This window comes from Manacus candei, unplaced genomic scaffold (assembly GCF_025592945.1).
Source record: "Manacus candei isolate 608988 ecotype Guabito, Panama unplaced genomic scaffold, ASM2559294v1 h1tg000045l, whole genome shotgun sequence".
Taxonomy (NCBI): domain Eukaryota; kingdom Metazoa; phylum Chordata; class Aves; order Passeriformes; family Pipridae; genus Manacus; species Manacus candei.
In genome coordinates, this window is record NW_026138093.1 from 8,073,676 (window position 1) to 8,098,817 (window position 25,142).

Sequence of the window (25,142 nt, forward strand, 5' to 3'; positions counted from 1 at the left end):
ACACTCCAATGTCTGTGTGCTCAGCTGTGGCCAGCAGCTGATGTCCAGTCCATTGGGGAAGTGCAGGGGACAGGGAGAAGTCTGGGATGAGAAGCTGTTCTGTGTCTCCCCTGAAGGTGCCACCCGCCTGCAGGAGCAGCCAAGAGAAGTGCTGGAAGCAGAGACGTTCTGGCAGTTTCTGCTCTCAGGTGGACACAGGGCCCACTTGTTGCCAGGGGTCCTGGAGATTGGATCCAGGAACAAGGCAGGGCCATGCACTGGTAGGGAATGGGCTCCAGCAGGACCAAAGGAGGAACGTCCAGCAGCAAAGTGTGAGCTGGTGAACTGGGCCATCTCTTCAGCAGACACCACAGTGCTTACTTGCCTCCATCCCTGAAGCTCCACCACACGAGGCCCTGCTTTGCTTCAGCTTCTGTTGCTTCTTCCTTTGTTGCCCTCAAGTGCTTTAAGTAGAGTTTAGAAGCCCATGCCCGTGTTTTGAAGGTGCCTGTGTGGAGGAGAGGTTGAACAGCTGCAGCCAGAGGCTGGTGTCCCAGTAGAGTCTCTAAGGACACCTGAGTGTGGAAGGCGTGTCCAGCCTCAAGCAGGGCCATTGAAGTCAGTCAGGATGACAGGCTGCAGCTGAAGCTGCCAAGGGTTGCTGTGAGGCTGGGGAGTCACTGGAAAGCTGTGGTGGCCACTTGCCCTGAAGCCTTTTGCCAAAGCGGGTGCAACTGTGCCCACAATCTGCCCACTTTTGGTGTCCTGGCGGGTGTGGGTGCCTGGGTGAGGAGGCCCAGGCGTTGTGGGTGCTGCTGCTCCTGGGCAGCCTCTGGTGCTGTTGTCTGTGGGGCGTGGAGCCGCTTGGGCAGCAGCGAGTGCGCAGCCCTGCCCGAGGAGCCCAGCGCCCTGCCCGTGGTGGCAGCAGCTCTGTGGGCCCAGAGCTCTGGCTCAGGGGGGTGTCAGCCACAGTCCCATGGCCTGGGCAGCCGTGGGGGCCCGGGCTGGCCGCCAGCCCTGCCTGTGCCACTGCCCCTCGCCGGCAGCACCCGGCGGACGTGCCCTGGCAGGGCCCCCTTGCCCTCCTTGTCCCCAGCCAGGCCAGCCTGGCCCCCTTGGGGGTGTGCCCACACTGCTGCTGAGGCCTGGCCTCCAGGGCTTCTGCCACAGGGCTGGGAGAGGCCTTGGGAAAGCACCAGAGAAGCCAGCTGGCAGGGAAGGAGGTGGCTGCCTGGGGGCTGCTTATGGCCTCTGCCCCCCCAAGTCCTGGGGGTTTTTCCCTCCACCCTGCCCCTCGGGGCCTGCGCCCAGTCTGTCCCCTCACAGCCTTCTGCCACCCATCCCCTCACAGATTCCCCTCAAGGCTTCCCGCTCCTTTGTCCCATCAGGGCCTCCACAGCACCTCACCCCTTCCTGGCCTCCCAGCGCCCCCTCCCCTGCGGGTCTCCCCCAGCCCCGCCAACCTGCCCAGCAGTGGTGCAGCCCTGAAGGAGCTCCAGAGGAGCTGCTCCAGAGGCACTTGGGAGCCCGGAGCAATCCAGCCAGTGACACACTGGCAGGACACAGACGCTGCTTCCTGGCTGGGGAGGGCTTGTGGCCATCTCCAAGGACAAGGTCCTCAGGCATCCCCACAGCTCCAGCCTTTGGCCCTCCATTTCTGGAAACATTGAGGCTCCAGGAGAACCACCAAAGGCCAAGGGGCTTCTGCCCACTTTTGCTGGCCCACTGCACAGCGGGGCAAGTGTTGCTGAGCACAAGGAGCCCTTTTCCCCTCTTCTCCAAGGCCCTGTGCACACTGGGCACCAAAAAAACCTCCTGGGCTTCTGTATGTGACAACATGGATGTAATATTCCCATGCTGAGCTCAAAGGAGGTGCTTGCAGGGAAGAGGCATCTTCCCCACAGGCTCAGGTGGCCCCAGGAGATGGAGCTTCCTGCATCAGTTCTCCACAGAGCTGCAGCAGCACAGGCAGACACTGCCCTGCGGAAAAGGCCGGGCCTGCCATGCCCTGCACAGCCAGTCTTGGAGCTGCTGGAATCTGCACTAGGGAGCCATCTGTACAGCTCTCAGCACGTAGCAGTGTTGAATTGCCAGGCCTGCCATGGCGAGTCTGATGTCTTCTGTCACACCTCTACGGGCTGGAAGAGGCAGCAACGGAGACTACCAGAATGGGAAGAATGAAGTTCTCCGTACAGCTCTGATGATGTGGAGCGTTTCCTGGGCCAGGTTTGAGACGGCAGGGCTGTCATCAGTGATGTCTTGAAGGGCTGGAAGAGAAAGGAAGAGAGCCAAGGTGAGAGGCCAGGGGTGTGGGGACGTGAGGAGCCCCTCCTGCCAGGGCCATTCCAGCCAGCTCTTGCCATGGCCAGGAGGGAGCAGGGCCCAAGGGGATCAGCTGGAAGGTGCTCTCGCTCACCCTGGCAGATGAGCTGCAGCTCTGGCTGCTCCTGCTTCATGGACCTGGCGGCGATCCCTGGGAACACAGAGCCTGTCAGGCCCCAGAGGCACAGGTCCCCCGCAGCGGCGCTGCCAGCCCGGCCACACGGCCTCCTGCCCTGGCAGGGCTGAGCCCGGGGCCTTCCCGCATGGGGACGCCCCAGGGCTGGGCTGGCACAGGGCGGCAGCAGGCGCCCGGGGCCACTCGGGGCTCCACATGCCCTGGGCCGCATCCTGCTGCCGCTGCAGCAGCCGGGGCTGGGGCCGAGCTGCAGTGGGGCGGGGAGGGACCCCGGCCTTGTGGCTCACCCAGAAACTTGATGGCCAGCTTTCGCAGGGGCTTCTCTGGGCTCTCCAGGAACGGCAGGGCCTGGCGCACGTACTGGCCCACTCGGCTCCTGTCCTTTTCCAGCTGCAAAGAGCGCCAGGGCAGAGAGGGAAGGCTCGGCTCAGGCTCTGCCCCTTGGCCGGGCGCTCCCTGCCCCCAGCACGGGGCTCCCCTGCCCACAGAGCCCTGAGGCCTGGCCAGCAACTGCTGGGGCCGGGCTTTGGGGGGAGCAGAGGGCTGGGTGCTCCTGGGGAGCCGTGGGGCGGCCCTACCCCACAGCCCAGCTGGACCGGGGCTCCATGGCAGCCTGGCTGCGGGGCAGGGGAGCTTGGAAAAGAGCCCGCATGCCCCAGGGAAGGGAGCAGTGTGTGGGGCACAGGCTGGTGTCTGTGGGTGCAGCAGTGGACACAGGCACCCTGCCAGCCCCACACATTGGGCATCAGGGGCTGGGGCTTTGGGGCCGTCCTTACCAGGCACTCGGGAAACCTCCACGGCTGCTCCATGGTCACCAAGTCCTCAAGATCTCTCCACTTCAGGAACCTGGCTGCACCAAACAGTGCTCTCCAAGAGGCCTGCACAGCAACAGAGAGCGGGCCATGGCACCGCAGCCCAGGGCACAGCACCCACATCCCTGTGCCAAGGCCAGGAGGAGGCTGCAGGCGACCATGGGCCAGGGCAGGAGGCACAGCAGCCACCTGCCATGGGGACACCAGAGCCCACGAGTCCTCACCTCTGCCACACGCTGGTTCTCATTGTGCCAGTTGAAGTAGAATGGCACCAGACTCAGGTACACGTGTGGCTTTAGGCTCTTGCTCCTCTCTGTCGCCTCCATCAGCTCCCAGAAGAGGAGCATGGAGAGCTGCTGCAGCTGGCTGTGCTCCTGGTGCAAAGGAAGAGGAAAAGACCTCAGCACTGGCTTCTCCAGGCCCACCGGGGCACAGGCCTGAAAAGACACTGGGCCCAAAGTTTCCTGGCAGCACTCAGTGCCCACGATGAGGGGCACAGAGCCTTACATTGTCAAAGAGTGGCCGCAGCGCCTCAAGCAACTTCAGGGCAGTAGGGGTGGATATTTTGACGATTTGGAAGTGCAGCACGTTGATGAACGCGGAGAGGGTCATCTGAACCGCGTCTGTGTCTGCATCCTGCAGTAGCTCCAGGAGGCTTTCACTCAGGCTCCGGATGCTCTTAGCCTGTGTGGAACACAATGCTGTGCTGCAGCCCCACGCTGCTGCCGCGGGGCCCAGAGGCCAAAGGTGCGTCCCAAAGGAGTCGGGCAGCTGAACGGGGAGGAGGAGAGCTGGGAGCAGCTGCCACAGCTGCCAAAGGCCAGCCAAGGCCAAGCTACTGCCTTGCACAGCCGCACGCTGCCGGCCCGGCTTCAGCCCCTGCCCCCTGCTCACCATTGCGGGATCCCTGCTGAGCACCACCAGGCCTCGGAGCGCCAGGCGACGCCTCTCCGGGCACTGACTGCGCAGGTGCCTGGAAATAATCTGCAGGACGCTGGGCCCACATTGTCTGGGGTTCAGGCAGTGCAGGACCTGAAAGGCAGGGAGCAGTGACGGGGTGCCCGGCCGGCAGGAGCCCAGACCCGCCCGGGGCTGGGCCCAGGCAGCAGCACAGGGTGCAGGCACCGTCCCGGGCGGCTGCGGCTGTGAGAGGGCAGAGAGGGGGAGGCAGCTGGGCCAGGCAGCGCTCGCCATCAGGCTCACCTCCACCAGGAACGCCAGGGCAGGCAGTTCCCACAGGGGCTCTCCCCTGCTGAGCCGCGGGAGCAGGCTGACGGCGATGCTGCGACCAAAGGAGCGGGAGACACGGCACAGCTCCCTGCAAGGGGGAATAAAGGTGCCAGAGACCCTGAGCCAGGTGGGCAAAGCTCTCCTGGGACTGACTCACACAGGCCTGGTCTTTGGCCACCAGCCCAGGAGAGGACGTGGGCACTTTGGGAGGTGGGTCCTCCTGTGCAGCCGCCCCTCTCCGCCTTTTCCACTCTGCTCAGCCATCCCTGGCTGCCAAGGCCCTCTGGCCCAGCAGCACGGGCACTGTGAGGGGTGGCCTGTGCACAGGGCAGAAATGACCTGTGGGGGTGTGGGGCAGTGGGGAGAAAGGGCTCTCACCTGGCCAGCAGACCCACTGCATAGTGGTGGCTGTCAGCCTTGAGGAGCATGTCCCAGCCACACTTGCGACCGATCACCATCAACACGTCCTCATCCAGCAGCTGGCGCAGCAGGGCTTTAACGGTCTGCACTGCAAACCTGTGTGCAGAGCACAGCCCAGGTCAGGCACAGAGCCCTGGCCCCAGCCCCGAGGGCGTGGCAGGGAGAGGGGACTGGGATGGAGCACCTGTTGGGGTTGAGGGGAAGGCTGCGCTGCTCCCGGCATCGCCTCCAGAAGGTCTCGACCTCCTCTGACATCTCCTCTGTGCTGATGAAAACTTGGAAGAGCAGAGTCAGAAGGAGGCGCGGGAAATTGTCCTTCACTCCCCCTGGGCACCAGGAGTGGGACAGCTGGAGGATCTCCCAGAGTGCCACAGTTGCCTGCCAAAGACAAAGCACCCAGAGACAGCTCTCAGGGCCCAGATGTCCATGTGGCAGGGCCCAAGCGTGGCAGGGACAGGCCAGAGGAGACACAGGGGGATCCCCCAGCCTGGTGTCCCTGAACCTGCCCCTAAGCCAGGCTTGCAGCCCAGTGCCTGGGGCAGGGAGAAGCAGTGGTGAGGGAGGATGGAAAGGCGTCCCAGAGGCAACCTGGGGGCGAGCAGAGGCCAGCTCAAGAAACTCACAGCCAGGGCAAAGACATCCCTCTCATCCCCATCAGAGGTGCGTCTCCTGTGCGCTGGCCAGTATTCCAGCACACGGAAGAGGATCTGCAGCACCGGCTCCTTAGTCCATCTGGAGGAGATGAGTGTCTTCCACATGGTGCGAGCAGCTCTGTGGAGTCACAACTCTGGCTCAGGGGGGTCTGGGACACAGCTCTGTGGCCTGGGCAGCTGCGGGGCCCAGGTGACAGAGCCACGGTGCCTTGTGGGGCAGGGAGGCAGGCTGGCCTCAGGATTGGAGGCTGACATGCCAAAGCTGGCAAAGAGAGGAGCTGGAGTGTCCTGGAAGTCTCCATGTCTCTGGCACACCATTTGGGACAGGCTGTCCAGGGGGATGGGGTCTAAAGGCAGGTGAGCCCTCAAGGCAGGTGGGCCCCATACCTGTCACAGGCTGGGGCAGAGCGCAGCAGGGTCACTGCAACATCCGTGGGGTGTGCCTCGGTCAGCAGGACAAGAGTCTTGTCCAGCCTGTGCTCAGCAGACACATTGGACGTGAGCCACTGGTGGATGCACCTGACTATGGCCGGCACCTGGAGGGGACATGGGGGACAGTTGGAGAGCTGCCAGAGCCAGCAACTTGCCCAGCTTCCCCCAAGAAGTGCTCCCCTTGCCACCACACTCTGCTGGTCTCAAAGGCTGAGGGGGCCCAGCGCAGCCGGCGTGAGGGGCCACAGCATCCCTGGGGGACTGGAGCCCTGGCCACAGGCTGCTTACTTGCTTCGCTTTGTAGACACCGTTCTCCACAAGCATATCCAGCAGGGCAGCGCTGGTCTGGGCATTGAAGAGGTCCGAGTTTGCCGTGTCCCCAGTGGCCATGAAAGTGGCCTCTTCATGCCAAATGCACCTGATGAATCTGCAAACCAGCTACAGGAGAAAGGCAAGGAAGAGAGAGGGATGTCCCCTGGAGGGCCGCGACAGCGGTGCTGGGCTGAGCAGTGAGAGCAGGCCCAGCCCAGGCGGGGATGGCTGCAGGTACCTGTGCTGCCCTGCGGAAGCGGCCACGGGCACGGAGCTGCTCTTCTGTCCGCTCCTGGCCTGCATCTGGCAAAGAGCGAGCGCGCTCAGAGCTGAGGGTGTGCGGGAGAGGCCGGAGAACACAACCCAGGCCTGGGCTCCAGGAGCAGGCAGGGCCAGCCCCGGGATGCCCAGTGGATGGAGCACGGCTGCCAGGAGATCAGCCCCGGCCCCTCTGCCCCCCTTCCTTTCCCTGGGCATGTCCATATGGGATGGGACAGGATGAGGCCAAGGGGGCTGCAGCCACCAGCCCTGTGGCCCAGCTCCAGCACTCACCCTCCTGCAGGGGCTGCACCTGCTGCACCTCTTCAGGCTGCTGTGTTGGAGTAGCCCCAGGGCTTTCCTCCTTCTCCTCCTCCTTCACCCAGGCCAGCTTGGGCACCGTGGGTGGTCTCTGCTGCATGTCTCCGTCTGGTGTTATGGACACCTGCAGCAGAGATGCCATGGAAAAGCTTTGACTCCTCAAGTCCTGCAGTCGTGCCTTGAAGGCAGCTGCAAGAGAGAAGCCTGGGAAATGCCTCGCCTCATCCAGTCCCACTGTCTGGCCTCAAGGGCACCTGCCCCAGGGACTGGAGATGCCTTGAGCAGCCCCAGGTCCCCAGGTCCCACAGTCTGGCCTGGAGGATGCACAGTGGAGAGGTGGAGAGCTTCCAGAGTTAGATACTTGCCCAGTTTCCCCTGAGAAATGCTTCCCTTCCCAGCACACTGTGCCAGCCTCAAAGGCTGAGGGGGCCCAGCGCACCCAGCTTGGGGGGCCACAGGCTGCTTACTTCAGCAGAGACAGCTCTCTCCTCAAGAAAGTCCAGGCTGGGGGTATCGGCCAGGCGCTGAACAGGCAAGGTGTCAGTGCCTGCCACGCCCTCCATTGTTGTGGCGTCGGCCTCCTCCGTGAGACCAGGCAGCACAGAGTCACAGTGTGACACATCATCGGTGGACGTGGTGTCCCAGTGGGTTGTGTGATCACTGGTTGTGGTGCCACACTTTGCTGGGACAGCAGTCGACGCGGTGCTGACATCAGGCTTTGTCAGCTGGGTCGGGATGGTGTCAGGCTGGGCCTGGACATCAGCTGGTGTGACCCTGGACTTTCTACGCCGACTGCCCATGAATTTCATAAATGTCTGCAGGAGAAAGAAGGGCAGGGAAGAGAGGGATGTCCCCTGGAGGGCCGCAACAGCGGCGTTGGGCTGAGCAGTGAGAGCAGGCCCAGCCCAAGCGGGGATGGCTGCAGGTACCTGTGCTGCCCTGCGGAAGCGGCCACGGGCACGGAGCTGCTCTTCTGTCCGCTCCTGGCCTGCATCTGGCAAAGAGCGAGCGCGCTCAGAGCTGAGGGTGTGCGGGAGAGGCCGGAGAACACAGCCCAGGCCTGGGCTCCAGGAGCAGGCAGGGCCAGCCCCGGGATGCCCAGTGGATGGAGCACAGCTGCCAGGAGATCAGCCCCGGCCCCTATGCCCCCCTCCCTTTCCCTGGGCATGTCCAGAGCGGATGGGACAGGATGAGGTCAAGGGGACTGCAGCCACCAGCCCTGTGGCCCAGCTCCAGCACTCACCCTCCTGCGGGGGCTGCACCTGCTGCACCTCTTCAGGCTGCTGTGCTGGAGCAGCTCCAGGGCTTTCCTCCTCCTTCTTCCTCCGGAGCAGCCTGAGCAGGCTGAAGCGTCTCCCTGCCATGCCACAGTCTGGTGTCCAGGGCACCTGCAAGAGAGAAAGAGAACCTCGGAGAAACTCCGGGCCCTAAGTTACAGAATGGCCTTGAGGCCACCTGCCGCAGGGATTGGAGACGCCTCGGAGAAGCTCCGGGTCTCCAAGTCCTGCAAAAGGGTCCCAAGGGCACCTGCCACAGGGATTAGAGACACCTCGGAGAAACTCCGGGTCTCCAAATCCTGTGGAAATGCCTCGAGGTCACCTGGAAATGAGAAAATCCGCCAAAACGCTCCGGGTCAGCAAGGCACGAGTTGGCTGCGCGGGGGCTCCGCACAGCACCGCTCTGTCCCGTCCTGTCCCGTCGCCTGCTCCGAGGAGCACTGTTGACACTGTGGCCGTGTCACCAGCAGCACCTCTGTCACCACGGGTCATAAAGGGCCCTTGGACACCCTGCCCCCTTCCATCCCACCGGCCATGCCCAGCGTGTCACAAAGGGCCCTGGGACACAGTGCCACGTGGCCTGGGGCCTACCCCAGCCCCGCCAACCTGCCCCACCTTGGAGGGAATCCGCTCTCTGAAGTATCTCATCTGGCTGGACCTGAACTGTAGGAAGAGCTCAAGAAATGAGCAAACAATTCCCTCCTGTGCCTGCTCACGGCAGCACAAGGAGCCCCCTCGGCCGCCGACTCAGTCGCAGCAGGAAGGGCACGGGGCCTTCCACACAAGCTGGCACGGCCTCCTTGGGAGAAGTGCTGGCTGGTGGCCATCCTAAACAGGGGGGCTGACACCGAGAAGGAAGGTGTGGGCAAGGGCATCAATGCTGCTGGCAGCCCTTTGGCCAGGGCTGCACCCAAATCAGCAGCTCTAGCAAGTCCTGGCCCAAGGAGACCTGCCACCACCCCGAGTCCTGGCAAGGGTGCTGCTCGTCTCCTGCCCAAAGAGCTGTGCCCCTGTGCATTAGTTCATTTGAATACATGCCTGGAATAAAGACAAGTACAACAGACATTCAAACAGTACAAAAAATCTTTTATTGCAGTGAGAATAAAAAACTAGCAAAGAGAATCAAAAGCTAAAAAAGAATACAAAATAACTACTTTATCAATTGGCATTCATACAATACTATGAACGGCTTTTATTATAGTATTAACTAGTAATAAGGGAATTAAAGGAACATTTAAAGGATATTAAAACAATACTATGAGTGGCTTTTAATACAATATTAACTAGTAAAAAGGGAATTACAAGGATATCAAAAAAAGATATAAAACATTTGCTTTCTCAGTTGCTTCCTGTCAATAAACTGTGCTTACCCACACAGACAGGCCAGGGCTGCCAGGATCTGCAGCAGCTGGTCGGTGCCCGTGCTTAGCGGGCGTCCCCATGGAACAACACAGTCTCCATGGCAGGATGAGGATCGCTCACCCCAGCAGTCCTGACACCCCATTTTATCAGCTCCACATTACACTACGTAGGGCCAGTACCCAGTATAAGGTGATGCCTGAGTGGCAGCCAAACCCCACCTGTTCATCACCTGATAGCAACAGTCTGTGCATGCCCTGCTGTAGGGCAAGGGGCCAGCGACCCCTGCCCACAGAATCTTCCTCTCACCAGCATCTTTCTCACCCCTATGGATGACCTCTCCCACTGTGTTTCAAGGGTAGATGTATCTATCTTGCAATATGTAGCAAAACCAAGGAAGAACTCAGCTCTGATAATAGGGGATATCAGGCTGACTTGCTAAAAAGCACAATGGACCTTACAATTCGCTTGTGCCATGAAGTTACATTGTACCATACTCTGTCTGGTTTCACATCCTAATATGATTCCTTTCTCAAGCCTCTATGCTCCATTGATCATCTAATTCAAAAGTACCCCCCTTACAGACATGAAACAGTTTAAAGTCCTGGAGATGTAGAGATGAAAAAGTCATATCTAAAATGTAGTGCTAGCTTGTTCCTAAGCATTTGCAAAATTCCTTCCCATCAGGTGCCAGGATGGGTGGGCAGGAGGTGACTTGCTTTATTCAGACCATTCTTGTACGTGTTATTGCTGCTCTTTCACCCCTCTCCCCCTATTTCTGGGTTGGTTTCTAGAGCTGTTTTTGAAAGAAACACTTTTTTCAATCTCACACGTGAATATTTTCAAAGAAATACAGGAAACAAAAATCTAGTAAAACCAAGATTTAACAAAATGGTTAAATCACACTCCTTTATGTACTCTGAGCACTCTGCTACTGGCAGTTTGTGTAGTTCTCCATATACTGGAAATGTAACAAAGGATCAAGTAATTTTCTGTGTATTCTTTATTTCCTTTTAAATTTTTTTTCTGTCATCAAATTGGCTGCAGGATTTGGTCCTGTCTTTGTGGAGGATGAATGCCACTGTCTTTTTATGTTTGATATTTTATTGCTTAGGGGGACTGTCAGTGGGAGAAGGGGTGGGAAGGATCCTCCACTCAGGGGCTGGAGCTTCAGCTTCTAAAGAAGGCTGTACTTAATCAAAGAGCTGCAACTCAGGATTTCTCCCTGCATTCCAGAACTTTCCATTTAGCCAGTTGAGAGTGCCCAGGGCACAGCCAGGTTAATGTTTAACTCTTCCAACACTGTGCTCATCCCGAGGATATCCTGTCATCCTGAGAAGAAGGAAGGGAGATGCTGTGCCTATTCCTTAGGGCTGGGCAGGAAGCAAAATCTTCAAAGCTGTGGCCCTTCTGAAAGAGTTGATCTTGTGTTATTCCTCAGTAGTCAGCACTGAAAATTCTGTATCTGAGACACTGAATGAAAAAGAGAGTTGCTGAGAGGCTTGTTTGGGGGAGAGTGTTTTTTTGGTTTGTTTTTGTGGGGGTATTTTAATGCCAAATGAAGGTTGGATCATGAAAATCAGTCTTGTTACTGACAAAAACAGTAAAGGTATTTAAATGCTTTCAGATGCTGTAACCATTTTCCTTTCTTTCACTTTCTCACCCCTTGCAAATCAGAGACAGTTCCTAGAGGACAGGAGAACAAAATACACAAAAAAAGAAGTTATTTTTCTACTCTTGAGGCCCTTGTCAGGTCTGTTTTGAATGCATTTGAATCCTGCTGCTTCCATGCTCTTTTTCAAGTAGCACCAGATAAATACCTATGAACTACTGAGATGAGAGTGATCATTCTTACTTCACAAAATGTTTCTCTTTTTTCTTCCTATCCTGTGTCCCTTTTGTTCTAAGCTAATTCACTGCTGCTGTTTTGGGTACAACTGATGTCAAGCAGCAAACCTGTAACATGCCAGAAACAGGCTGCAGTGGGTTGAAGACACAGCTTATGTTTGATTGTGTGTAAAGACAGAGAGTTAGTTAGGTTTATCTGATAGCCTGGCAGAAGGAGAGAGGAGCAGGACAAACTGTTTTCAGTAACTGTGCTGTTCAGACACCTGATAAGATGGAGAGTGTTTTGGAACTACTGATGTCCTTTGAATAAGAAAAGAACAATCAGGTCCATTGACACTGGCTTATCAGGAAGGAAGTAAAATGCCAGCACTTTTACAGGAGCAAAAGGAAATGTTTTAGACACTTTGGGCCATTTTTCCCTTGAAATTAAATAGCAGGGTGCTTTTGAGTGTGCTGTGATGAGTGGGAGGATTTATTACCTTGACAGAATTACAGGTCAAGGTGTTTAGAGAGGAGTCCTCAGCAACAAGAACAGCTCTTTGGGTAAGTGGCTACATCTATTCATGTTTTTTTTGGTAGAGATTCAGGAATTCTCTCCTTTCTTTCTCCCTGAAGTGCAGTGGCTCACTTACAATGTGCAGTTTTTCAGAGTGTAACACACTTGTGCATTTTGTAATATCCTGGCAGCATGTTTGATATTGGGTGTGTAACAGGCTATTCATAAAATAATGCTGGATCACTGACTGGTGTGTCCTCTGCCTTCAGTCCCTGGGTATTTTCATGTTCCAAAAAGAATATATCTCAGCCTGTGCTGGGAAGGTGTGATTCACCATTAACTTACCCCAGCAGGCATGAAACATGCTCAGATGCACTATTATCTTCTCAAAGTTTACTCTTTTTTATTTTTGTACCTTTTCAAAATTTATTTCCAGGTTCTTTCACATGCTTACAATTAATTTGGGGATATTCAAATTCAATGAATGATAGTGCACGAACATATTTGATTGATTTTGGATTCCAATTGATTTCTGTCAATGAGATCCCTGTGACACTCTGAAATCAATGATGTGTGATTCAACCAAGGCACCACTGTTCTCTACATTAGGTAGCAGTCGGGAATTTAGGAACTAAATGTTCACAAGGTATAAATGGAGAAAATGTTTAGATTTCAATAGCCCTTTGTTTGGCATTTATTCACAAAAATATGTTTTTTGGGAAAGTTAGTTTTCCAAAGGGCAGGTTTTCAGTAATAGAAAGGTCATTGATTTCAGGTTTATTAAATTTTAGCTAAAAACAACAGGCTCCATTGGGATGTAAAATAATTTAAGTATTTCCTGCAGGCAACCTTCATGCTTTAGAGCTGTTGCTCAAAGGTTTCATTCTTCTATGAAGATGTCAACTGTAAATATAAAAATGCCTCACTGAAAATGTAATGGTTCAAAGATTCTAACTGAAATAAAAATTCCTGCCTGGGGAAAGCACTATAATCAAAATAAAGTGGTTTTCACTTTTTTTTTCCTGTGGAGGCCGCCCTTGAAAAGAGTGCTTCAAGGTAGCAGGGTTGGTAGGGAATGCCAATTTTCATTTATTCATTTATCTCCTTCACAGATGATGATAGTCCAGCTTTGGAATCAGCAATACACTTCAGCCACTAATACAAGGCAATATGTGAGCTGCTGCTGCTTCCAAAATGCAGTATCCTGGCATTTCAGTCAACTTTATAATCTGGCAAAACCCCACTTGGCAATCTTAAAATCTAGCTTCTGAAGCACTTTTATATCTGAAAGCTTTTGATGTCTTTTTATATCTCTTTAGCATATATTCAATTTCTTGGGAGCAGTGGCCAGGATGTACACTTGATGGATGACTGGGGTGGGGAGTCTCCTCCTACCCCCTGCTTTTTTTCTCCTCCCCTTTAAATTTAAAAAGAGGTGTGATAATTGTGCATTAGGTAACTCTGGAACATGAATCCTGCAGATGCAGCTGTTTGACAACATTAATGTGGGGGGTTTGTACCATTGTTAGGTAAGTTAGCAGAGATTTTCCAAGCTGAGAAGGACAGCCTGCTGCCAAGCTCTGGCATCTGTCTTAAGAAGTCTTTTGCTTCAAGGATGCCCTGAGGGAAATGATGACTGGATGCTTTTCTGAAGGCACAAAGGGCCTGTTTTCTCTTCCATAGCATTCAGAATGGGACTCCTTGTTCCAGCCTGCCTGCTCAGTTTTTTGTGGTGCTGGGTCAGGGTTTTCATGTGTTTTTTCTCCTGGGATAAAGTTGTGTACAGTGAATATTGATTATTCATCCCATGTCTAGTTCACTGTCTACATCCTGAATTTGACCCAGAGCCTGGGTAAATGAGGAATGCATTGAAACAAAGTCAAGGATCCTTCAGTGACTTGTTTCTCTGAGTTCAATCTTCTGAGACCTCTGGTGAGTCTGGCAGGGAAACAGAGTCCCAGCCCAGCAGCAGTGCCAGGGAGCAGCAGCATTTGGCCTGTTGAGAGCTGCTCTTTTTCTCCTGCCCCCCTCCCCTTCTGGGCCTCGGTGAGGCCTCAGTGCTCTGGGCCTTGGTCCCTGGGCTGGGCTGGGTCAGTCCTGTGGCCATGGCACTGCTGGCATGAGCTGGGCTCCACTGCACTCTTTCCACCACACAAGGGGCTCCATTTGCTCCGGGCACAGCCTGAAGCCTCAGCTCTTCTTCTCCAGGGCTCTCAAGAACAAGGCCAAGGAGCAGACTCCCCAGAGGGTCCTTGCCTTGTTGGTTTCTCCCTGGAGTCCGTGTGCTGCCCTCAGGGTGCCACTGTGGGGGCTGAGGGGCTGAGGCTGCTGCAGCTGGTGCTGGTGGTGGCCAGTGCCCCTGGAGATGGCAAATGGGGCCTGAGGAGCCCGGGGCCGATTCTCTGCTGCTGTGCTGGGGAGCGGGGCTGGCCCTGGGGCTGCAGGAGCTGCCTGAGCTGATGATGTGCTGAGCATTGCAGCCCCAGAGGGCCTGTCCCTGAGCTCCATGGCCTCCATGGCCTGCTGCAGGGCCAGACCTGAGTGTGCTGCTCTGCTGGGCTGGGGCAGGGGCAGGGAGATGGGGGGACCAGGGAGGGGCTGGACTGGGCAGTGCCAGGGAGGGGAAAACCCCAATGTTGAGCTGAAGTGTGTGAGTGTGCAGGGTGGGGGCTCTGCCACCACTTGGGCACCTCTGGAGTCAGCATTTCCTTTGGCAGCACAACTTATCTCGGAGGAGATGGTTTTGCAGAGTTGGCTTTTCCCCCTCTTTCCCAAGGTTTTCTCTTTTGTTTTCTCATCCCCTGAGGGGAAAAGGGGGAAGGGAAGCACATGTCGATCCCTGCTTTTATCTGTATACAAAAGGGAGCTGGGGTGGGGAGGGAGGGGGGGAACAAAGCGATTTCTCTCTCTATTCTCTCTCTTTTATCCCATTCCCATCTCCCTCGCCACACCCCGGGCGACTGTTTCACCGCCGCCCCTCCTCGCTCGTCCCGCGGGGCAGCTCTTTCAGCTCCGGGGTGGCGGAGACTCCCCCGGCGCGGCCCTTTGGTTTCCCTCGGTTTATTCTCCGGAGCTGATTCTGTTCCCAGCTCGCCCCCCTCTCTGGCGACCCCCGCCAGGGCCCGTCCCGGGGCGGCTCCTTCAGTGCCCCGGGCGGCGGGGACCCCTCGGGGCGGCTCCCCCAGGGCCCCGCCCGCCGCCGCCGCTCCCCGGGGCCCTCCCCGCTTCCTGCCGGGATCGGACACCGCCGGCGGCCCCGGCCCTGCCGGGCTCCATCAGCCTGAGCAATTGCTGCCAAGGAGGGGCCGGGGGCTTCCTCTTGGCCTTCGTCTCCCTGGCGCTGGGGCTCGGCTTCTACCTGCGCCAGAAGGTGAGGGGGGTCCCAGGGGGTCGTGTGTCCCCCCAGAGCGTCTGTGCCCCCCCGGGGACCCCCCACCCCGCTGTCACCCCCTTTTCTCTCCCCACAGAGCTCCTGAGCCGGCGGCGGCCGCAGCCCCTCCCCGGGGCCTCGGGCCCAGCCTGGACCCCTCCTGTCCCTGTGAGGATTTTGGGGGGTCGTGTGTCCCCCCCTCCCCTGCTGCCACTCCTGATCCCAGGAAAGCTTCCCAGTTCTCCCCAGTCCCGGTTATTGCGGGGCAGTGGGGGAGGGGGGGTGGATAACGAGGGGTGGAGCCGAGTTTGGGGGGGGCAGAACTGGCTCCAGGATGGATCGGGAATAGGGACTCCCCTGTTTCCCCCCGTGTAAACCCACTCTGGGGGGGCTTTGGGAGTGCACCTGCCCCTCAGTAGGCACCCAGCTCATCCCAAAAGGTGCTGGGAACCCCTCAAAACCTTCTTAGAGCTCCCCGAGGACCCCCAAACACACTCAAAGCCCCCCCAGGACCTCACCCAACCCCTTTTCTGGGGGGACTTCTCTGGGCACTGGTGGTGCTGGGAGCCCCCCCGGCTGCGGGCGAGGAGCTCTCGGGTGAGCGGGGGGTGGGAAGGGGGAGGTCGGTGGGAAAAGGGGGGTTAGAGGGGATAAAGGGGTAGTGGGACCCCAAACTGAGTGGGAGGGGAGTGAGACCCCCCAAAAGTGGAGGGGGGGACCATTGAGAATGATGGGAAATAAGTGGGAGAGGTCAGGAGAGTGGGGAAAGAGGAGGGTGGGACCCCCAAACTGAGCATGAGAGGGCTGGGGAGTGGGGAGATGATGTGGAAGGGGTGAGAGAGGGGAGAAAAATGGGGATTGGGACCCCCAGAGTGATCCTAATTGGAGCTGGGGATTGAGTGGACTATGAAAAAGTGGGAGGAACAGGGAGAAGGGTAAAAGAGCAGGGGTAGTGTGGTGGGATAAACGGTCCCATGGGAGCCTTTGGGCACAGGAGGGCTGGGAAAGGGGGGTGGCCCCTCTGAGCTCACAACTTACTGTACGGTGCTGGGGGCTGCTGGATCCAATCTCAACCTTGGATCATGCCAACAGTTTCAGTTTAGAGGAATTACAGAAGTGTGACTGAATCACTTTGGTCCCCTAGGTTTTATTGATAGCAAATCAGATCTATTGATAAAAAGGAATTTATTTAGGGATACAAATGATCAGACAAAAGATCTTCATCAGAATTACTTAGTGCACAATATATACACTAAAACTACCTGTACAGGATAAGATAGGACAGTGCTCTACACTAAAGCAATTGTTGAAGCAATTCTACTCAAGCTGCCACAAAACGAGAAATTCTTAATTAGAGAGGGATGGAACTCCCCCAGACCAACGCTGGTGGGGGGATCTCTGCTCTCAACCTCCAGGAGTGACCCTGGGGGGGTCCCCAGCCAAGGCAGGAATCTCCACACACCCCCCAAGAAGGGTTCTGTTGGAAGAACCTGCCCCTGGGAAAGGGGACTGGGTGGTGGAAAGGGATGGACTGACAGTCACTGGACTCCAGGGGTTGCCTCCCCATCAGGGGCTTCATTCGGGGTGGAAGTAGCGGCCGAAGCTCTTCCTGCAGTCGGGGCACTGGTGGGGCTTCTCTTACTGGTGGGTCCGTTGGTGTTGGGTCAAGGCAGAGCTGCGGGTGAAGCTCTTCCCACACTCCCCACACTTGTAGGGCCTCTCCCCGGTGTGGATGCGCCGGTGGGTGATGAGGTGGGAGTTCCGGTTGAAGCCCTTCCCGCAGTCAGTGCAGCGGAAGGGCCTCTCATCTGTGTGCGTCCGCTCATGCCTGACGAGATTCCCGCTGGTCTGAAACCTCTTCCCACATTCCCCACACGTGTATGGCCGTTCCCCAGTGTGGATGACTTGGTGCTTGCGAAGGTTGGAGCTGTCCCTGAAGCTCTTTCCACATTCCCAACACATGTAAGGACGTTCCCCAGTGTGGATGTGCTTGTGTTTGCGAAGGGTGGAGCTGTCACTGAAGCTCTTCCCACATTCCCCACATGGGTAGGGTCGTTCCCCGGTGTGGATGTGCTTGTGTCTGCGAAGGGTGGAGCTGTCACTGAAGCTCATCCCACATTCCCCACACGTGTAAGGACGTTCCCCAGTGTGGATGTGCTGGTGGGTGAGGAGGCTGGTGCTCCACCTAAAGCTCTTCCCACATTCCAAGCACCTGAAGGGTTTCTCCCTGCTGGGAGGCTGCTCAGGGACCACCAGCTCAGAGCTCCCCCTCAAGCTCCGGCCGCCTTCCCGGCACACGCTGGCTCTTTCCTCCTCAGAGCACCCTGGGCTGGCTTTGGAGTCCCTCCTGCAGGGGGATCTCCGGCCCTTTTCCTCCCCGCTGCCTTCCTGCGCCGGGGAGCCCTTCAAAACGGCCTCTCCCACCAGGCTCTCACGGGGGGATTTGTCCTCCGGGCTCTCCGTCCTCAGCTCGGGGCCTGGGGCAGGAAGCAAGAAGGACAGGCAGGGGATTTGCCTCCGGCCCACAGGGAAGGCCAAGGACATCCCCCCAACTCCGGCCCCGGCAGGACGGCGGCGCCAGCGGGGTTGTCCTGCAGCCGGGGCCATGCTGGGCTGACAGAGCCAGCACAACACCCGCCCAAAGGGACACTGACTTCCTCCTCACCTGCCTGGGGGGCCCAAGGCATCTTCCTCTTCCTCGCAGCCTCCTCCTCCATCCGCCCAAGCTTTGGGAAGGACAAATCCTGATGGGGGGAAAACAAGGGCTGAGCGTGTTGGCTTGGGGGTTCCTCCTGCCCAAGTCCATCTCTAGAACTCACCGGGCATCCTGTATCCATAAAACCCCCCAAAACACCACGATTCAGCCCCGAAAAACCCAAACCATCGAGATTCAGGCAAAAAATCCCTTCAGAAATAGCAACCCCTTCAGAAATAGCAACCCTCCCCAAAAACGGCAAAAACTTAAAGTTTAGCCAGAAAATACTCCAAAATATGAAGATTCAGCCCAAAAACATGGTGTTTAATTGTGAGGATGAGGGGAGTGATGTCATTTCATGAGCACTTGATTGACTTACTATATATTAATCAAAAGCTGTATTAATGTAGTGTCACTTAAAACACTCCAGGGCTGTTCCTCGAGGTTCTCTGGCCCCCTGCCAGTCTGGGGCTGTTTCTCCAAACCACCAAACCAAGTGTGCCAAACGCCCTGGTTGGTCAGTGCCAGCTGGGGGAGCGGGCACTCAGTGAGGGGATGAGAAAACTGCACCCAGGGCTGGGCTGAAAGAGGCTTCAGCACCACTTCTGATGGCCTGGGGGGCAGCATCTGGCTTCTCCCAGAGAGATGGCACTTGTTCCTCTGCAGGGAGTCAAGGGCAGCAGGGTGACTCCTGCTGCATGGATGGAACAGCAGAGGATGCCTTGGGTCCCCAGGATTGATCAGCACTCAGGGATACAAACTGCCCTCGGGCTCAGGATGCAGCTGCCAGCACAGATTTCCCTGCAAAGTCTGCAGGGAGTCAAGCTCTGCAGAGGAGATTGTGCCCCATGGATGGGATTGCAGAGGCTCCCTCAGGTCCCCAGCATCAATCAGCAATATACACAAAAGGCCCCCTTGAAAGTTTTTAGGGGGAGTGTCCTGTAGGGAGGGGACAGTGTCACCCCACCAGGGTGGGGCTGGCAAGTGGGAGGCTGCCCCAGGGGTCTGCAAGAGGCCTCGTGCTCTGCTCGGCCCCAGCACTGGCTGGTACCAACACCCCCGGCTGCCCCCGGCCCTGGGCAGCTCTGCTGCCACAGGCTGTGCCCTCACCGTGGCCCTGCAATGGCCCTGCCTGTCCCTCACCCGTGGCCCTGCCCGTGGCCCTGTCCCTTGGCTCTCTCTCTGCCAGCTCAGTGTGGGGCACACGGGCTGGGGGTCCCCCCCAAGCCCCCCGGGCAGCCGGTGTTGGCTGGGGGGATGTGAGGGCTGGGCCTGCTCAGCACAGCCCCGGCCTCGTGCCCAGCGCCTCTTTCCTGACCCACACAAGAGCTTCCCGGCCCCCCCAGGGCTCCCCTGCTGCTGCCTCTGCTCCTGGCCCTGCCTTTGCTGCTCCCTTGCCTGGGGCAGCGGCTGCAGGGGGGGATGGCAGCAGCTTCAGCTCCACGGCACTTCCTGGGGGGAGCTCAGCCCGGGGGGACGGGCAGGGACCTGATGGGGATGGACAGGGGCCCAGCAGGGACAGCCAGGGCCTGCAGGGGAAGGCACAGGGACAACCTGCCCCCCCACACTGCCAGGGCTGTCTCTGCTCCTCCTTGCAGGCTCCGTGGCCAGGCACAGTTTGTGTTCCTGGGTGCCCACCATCTCAGCACTTGGAGACGCTCAAATCAGCGCCCGCAGCTCTGCAGCAAAGCCCCAGCTCACCTGGCACACAGGGGATGGACACAGCACCTGCTCGGGGCTCTCACGGCTTCTTGTCTTCCCCACCACGGGGCTCTCCTTCCTCAGCAGCACCTCTGCCTTGCACTTATTCTCAGCCTCACCTCAGGGACAGCTCTGGGCTCACCTCCGCGCCACTTCTCAGCCTCACCTCAGGGCCTGGGCTCAAGGACAGGAACCTGCAGGGAGGGGACATCAGGTGCAAGCTGAGGGCTGCCTGCTTCCACTGGCCTCTGGGCTTCTTTCTCCTTCTACAACCAGCCCACAACTCAGCCTGCTTTTCTAACACCACACATTTACAGACTAACCTTGGAGATAGATATGGACAGACATCTCTATCACCCTGGGGATGGAGCCTCAAGCATGTGCTGCCACAGGAATGGCAATCACAGAATCACAGAATCAGCCACGTTGGAAAAGACCTCTGAGATCATCAAGTCCAACCCTGGATCCAACCCCGCTGTGCTTCCCAGACCATGGCACTGAGGCCACATCCACTCTCACCTTCAACACCTCCAGGGATGCTGACTCCACTCCCTCCCTGCCCAGCCCATTCCAAGGCCTGATGACTCTCTCAGCAAAAAATTGCTTCCTAATATCCAACCTAAACCTCCCCTGGCACAGCTCAAGACCCAGCCCTCTTGTCCTGCTGTTGCTTCCTGGCAGAACAGCCCCACTCCCACCTGGCTCCAACCTCCTGGCAGGGACTTGCAGACAGTCAGGAGGTCTCCCCTGAGCCTCCTCTTCTCCAGCCTCAACACCCCCAGCTCCCTCAGCCTCTCCTCACACCACTTGTGCTCCACTCCCTTCCCCAGCCTCGCTGCTCTTCCCTGCTCCTGCTCCAGCCCCTCCAGGGCCTTCCTCAACTCAGGGCCCAGAGCTGGACACAGCACTCCAGGGGTGGCCTCACCAGCGCTCAGTCCAGCCCAACAATCACTTCCCTGCTCCTGCTGACACACTTTTCCTCACACAGGTCCCTCTGCAGAGCCCTCCTGCCTTCCAGCACATCAACACACCCCCAGCTTGGTGTCACCTGCACATTTGCTGATGAAATGCCTGGTTCTGCAGGAGTTGGAGATGCTCAAGAGGCAGCAGGACCATGTCAGGGGCCTGGGGGGCCTGGGGGGCTTTGGAGTCTGGGAGGGTCCTGGGGGAGCTGGGGAGGGGCTTTGGGGATTGGGGGTACAGACCAGGACAGACCAGTACAGACCAGGACAGACCAGGACCTCCTCACTGATCCCCAGATCTCTCCTGGAGCTGGGCCACCTTTTCGTGGGACACCTGAGCCCCCCCCAGGGCCCTCCCAGTACAGTCCAGTGCCCCCAGTACAGCCCACTGTGTTCCTGTCCCAAGGTCTGGGTGATCCCTCTTTGGGGGGGTTGGGAGGGATTCGAGGGGGCACTGGGGAGATTTGAAGGGATCTGGGGGCGGTTGGATGGGGATTTGGGGGGGCTTGGGGGGCTTTGGGTGCATTTGCAGGAGTTAAAACAGGTTTTGGGGCACTGGGGCATCAAAGTGATCTATGAGGGGAGAGGATTAAAGGGAAAATAGAGGTTAAGAGACATTTGGGAGGAGTTAAAAGGGCCAGGGGGGGACATGAGGGACTGCACCACAAGCAGGTGAGTCCTGAGACCCCCTCTGGTGTCCCCAAGACCTTCTTGGTGTCCCCAGTTCCCCCCTTGACACCCGAAGACCCCCCTGGTGTCTCCAATGTCTCCAGGGCCTCCTCACAGCCCCAGTTCCCCCCTTGACACCCCCAATTCCTCTGTTCCCAAACCCCTCCCCACTGTCCCCAAACCCCATCTCTGATGTCTCGAACCCTAATTCTCACCCCAGGAGCCCCCCCCTTGACCCTCTGACAACAAAAACGCCCCCCCCCCACGCTCACAGAAAGGTCAAGGGCATCTGGGGACACACTGGGGACAGTCGGGGGGCTTTGTGGGGCACTGGGGGATTACTGGGGGATACTGGGACACACTGGGGGGAACCAGGGGGCACTGGGGGGTTACTGAGGGACACTGGGAGGGACTGGAGGTGAACTGGGGCACACTGGGGATCACTGGCAGAGAACTGGAGAGTTACTGGGGGATTACCAGGACACATGGGGAGACACTGGGAGGTTACTGGGCCATACTGGGGGTTACTGGGTGCTCACTGGAGGATCACTGGGCCATACTGGGGGGCAGTGGGAGGTCACTGGGACACACTGGGTGGTTACTGAGGGGGTTATTAAGCTGTACTGAGGGTCATTGGGAAGTCATTGGGATATACTGGGGGCACTGGGATCCCCTTACCAGGATGTGGTACATCTCCCCCCACCCGGATTTTGGGGGGCATCCCTAGGACCCCTTGGGGCTGGGAGACACCCTGAACCCCACTGCTGGGCTTTAGGGGACCTCCCAAAATCCCCTCAAAACCCCTGAAATTCCTCCCTTGACCCATCAAAACCTTCTCCAGGTCCCCTCAAATCCCCTCAGAGACCTCATCCTGCCCTCGGACCCCCCAAACCTTCTCAGTGACACGCAAAACACACCTGGGACACCCCAAACCTATTCAGGGACCTCCAGTCCCCCTCAGGGACCTTCAAAACAGTCTGGGACCCCGTAAACCCCCTAGAGACCCCAAAACTACATAAAAGGTCCCCGAAAAGGCCCCCAGGACCCCCAAGCCTCCTCACAGACCCCCAAAGCCCACCTGGGACCCCCCCAAGTCTCCTGAGAAATCAAAACCCCCTTGGAGACTCCCAAACCCACTCAGGGACCTCCAAACTCCTCCCTGAGTCCCCTCAGGACACCGAACCCCCTCAGGGACCCCTCACAAAGACCCCGGGAACCCCCGAACCCCCGAGCTAAACCCTCCCGAGCCCTCCAGCCTTTCCACCCACACCCGTGCTCCCCGCAGCCCCCGAGCGGATCCCCAGACCCCGCTCTCGCCGCCCCCCCCGCACTCACAGCTCAGCGCAGCGGACGCCGCCTCTCCCCCACTCGTTTCCACGCGGACAAAATGGCGCTCGCTCTGCGCGCGCATCGTCCTTAGAAACTCGCCCCGCAGCCAATCAGCGCGCGGCCTCGGCCCCTGCCCGCCCTCTTTGGGCTTCCGCCCCGCGCGGTGCATTGTGGGAGTTGTAGTCCTTGCGGCGAGAAAGGATAGGCCTTTGGGGGTTTAGTTTTTCTGTCTTCTTTTATTATATCCTTTTTCTTTCGTTCGTTTCTTTCTTTTTTTATTTCTCCTTTTTTTATTCCTCTTTTTTCGTTTTTCTTTCTCTTTTTTTCCCCTCTTTTTTTTATGTTCTTTCTTTTTTGTTTTTGTTTTTTTTTTCTTATTTTTTCCTGTTCCTTCTTTTTCTTTTTTCTCTAAAGTCTAGACGACTTTAGGAATAAATTTAAAAGCCAATACAGTGCTATAAATTTAGGATGTGAACGTAAGGAAGTAGTAATGAAATCTCTGGCAAGACTCCACTCATACTGTGCTCACTAATACTTACCACATCATAAAAATCTGCTTTTTTAAAAATGTGAGAAGACAGTTGATCCCAGGAATAAAAGTTATGAGCTGTGAAGACAAGAACAGAAAAGCCCTCCTTCTGAAACAGTCACAGAAAAGGCAAATAAGTGTAACACAATTATGGAGTGATGAAAGGGAGTTCACACAAAGAAATATTTCAGATATATGCAGAAGAATTACAAGCATTGCCCCATTTTGACTAATTCTTCCTTACTTTATTTGCTGTGATAAATAGCACAACTCTCTGCTTAAAACTGGGAGAATTTTACTGATTAATACACTACAGAGTACGGAGAGTTTGTGTGCCAGTTCTGCTTCTCACTCGTTCAGCAAAGCTGAGCAGAACTTCTGATTAGACAGAAATCCCAAGTGGCTGCAGACTGGGCTAGAAGGGAGCAAATCACCCTGAAAAACAAAGTCCCAGTGCTCCCTGGGAGTGCAGAAGAGCAGGGACGGTGTCAGGAAAGACACCGTCCCTGAGAGGAACACGAACTGAACTCAAGTCCAGTTTTCTTCTTTCTTCTATCAAAGTTATTTGGGAGACAGTTGTGACAGTTTCTCTATAAAATGCAGGCAAAAGGCCAAATCTTGATTTCCTTGACTTTGGCATGACTGATGTATTTGGGCACTTTTTCATTCCCTCACTTCAATTATATGGCAAGACAGCAGAGAACTCTGGGAAAAGGTTTCTTTAACACAAGTTGAAAATTAAGAGGTTATTTTTAGTTTGAAAAAAAATTGTGATCTTGTCTTATTCTGCATAAAGGTCATATTCACTCACCTGATGACAGTAAAAAAGCCAACAAATAACATCAGAAATCTCAGACATTAAGGTATGTTTGGCAAGTATCATTACTATAGAAAAGAATAAACTGCTGTATCTTCCCTTTCTCTCTCCTTTTCTCTCTTCACTCTCAGTGGCCTTTGTGTCTCGTCTCAGAATTTTGCAGGTATTTACATTTTCCACTCCTTACAGCACAAGGATATCCCCTTTCACATCGTATCCAAGCTACTGTTTGGTTGGAAACAAGCTATATGAAGGAAAAATATTTTAATTATGCAAAGAGTTTCAAGAATTCAGATATAAAATTTCAGATTTTTAAAATTCATTTTCGAAACTACAGAGAAAAATCCCACAGAGAAATTTTTAACTGTAAATAAGTATATACAGTGTAAATAAAGAAATGCATGTTGGAAAAAAAATTGTCTCATAATTGTAAAACAGTGATCAGCAGTAACTTTACAATGGAATACTCCTTTGTCCTCTGTCACTCTCCCTTTTGTACAATCTTCCATCCAGTTCCATCAAGTACTCCCCACAATGGAAATTTCTGGAACAGCATTGTTTTTCTTATCCTTGAAAAGAGAATGCTCCATGTTCACACTCATTAAAAGGCTGTGATTTTGTACCTAATGAGATCTCTCTCACTCTTTGATCAAACAAAACTTCTGTCTAAGTGAAATCTTGGCTGCTGAAGTAAAAAATAAAATTTCTTCTTATTTTAGTGGCACCCAGATTTCATTTAATGATTTACAAAGTGTGAAGGCACTGATTACAGCCCAGTGTAAAATCACCATTACACTCATAATTTTCCATGCAATGGAATTGTAGAGCATTTGAAGAGTCACTGTACAAAACACCATAGTAAAGCAAACAGACATTGTCCTAGTATGGAAGATTTCTTTAAACACTCTCACTGCTAATTTAATTCTAGTTAAACACACATATCCTAGGGAATGCCACGTGCTTTTCAGCAGGATTTTATGTGTAAATCAGGATAACACGTTTTCAAAGCATTAACTAAAAGGAAGCACGAACTAAAACCTATTTAACCAATGAGGTATTGCTTTTAAACTACCACAAGGTCATAAAAAAGATCATTTCAAAGCTATAAGTTTTCTAATTGTGATCAACAACAATCTAATGATGAAAGAAAGTCTGTCTGAATGGCTGTCATAAACCTCTGCACAGCCTTACTTATCTTTAAAGATCCTTTACTTT

At 55.7% G+C, this 25,142-nt stretch overlaps 2 protein-coding genes, 1 long non-coding RNA gene and 1 pseudogene across 3 annotated transcripts in view; 1 reads left to right on the plus strand and 3 right to left on the minus strand.

Annotated features, from left to right (window-relative positions):
• The window catches only part of LOC127474810 (uncharacterized), a 1,039,526-nt gene that overhangs the window by 947,011 nt on the left and 67,373 nt on the right, over window positions 1-25,142 (plus strand). Inside the window, 1 exon segment of the mRNA XM_051796115.1 lies at window positions 7,475-7,502. Within this exon segment, the coding sequence (XP_051652075.1) occupies window positions 7,475-7,502 (28 nt within the window).
• Window positions 1-25,142, minus strand: part of LOC127474816 (zinc finger protein 850-like) — a 454,983-nt pseudogene that overhangs the window by 100,423 nt on the left and 329,418 nt on the right.
• On the minus strand, window positions 1,777-3,230 carry LOC127474973 (uncharacterized). Its single transcript, XR_007906028.1, has 4 exons — window positions 3,214-3,230; window positions 2,725-2,827; window positions 2,396-2,452; window positions 1,777-2,246 (listed from the first exon to the last, which is right to left on the minus strand). It is a non-coding gene; the product is annotated as an uncharacterized LOC127474973 (long non-coding RNA).
• Window positions 5,688-8,732, minus strand: LOC127474863 (uncharacterized). The gene is made up of 7 exons (XM_051796176.1): window positions 8,119-8,732; window positions 7,805-7,869; window positions 7,343-7,690; window positions 6,849-6,999; window positions 6,535-6,599; window positions 6,273-6,422; window positions 5,688-6,088 (listed from the first exon to the last, which is right to left on the minus strand). The coding sequence occupies exons 1-7, from the start codon at window positions 8,237-8,239 to the stop codon at window positions 5,918-5,920; spliced, it is 1,071 nt and encodes a 356-aa protein (XP_051652136.1). The 5' UTR covers window positions 8,240-8,732; the 3' UTR covers window positions 5,688-5,917.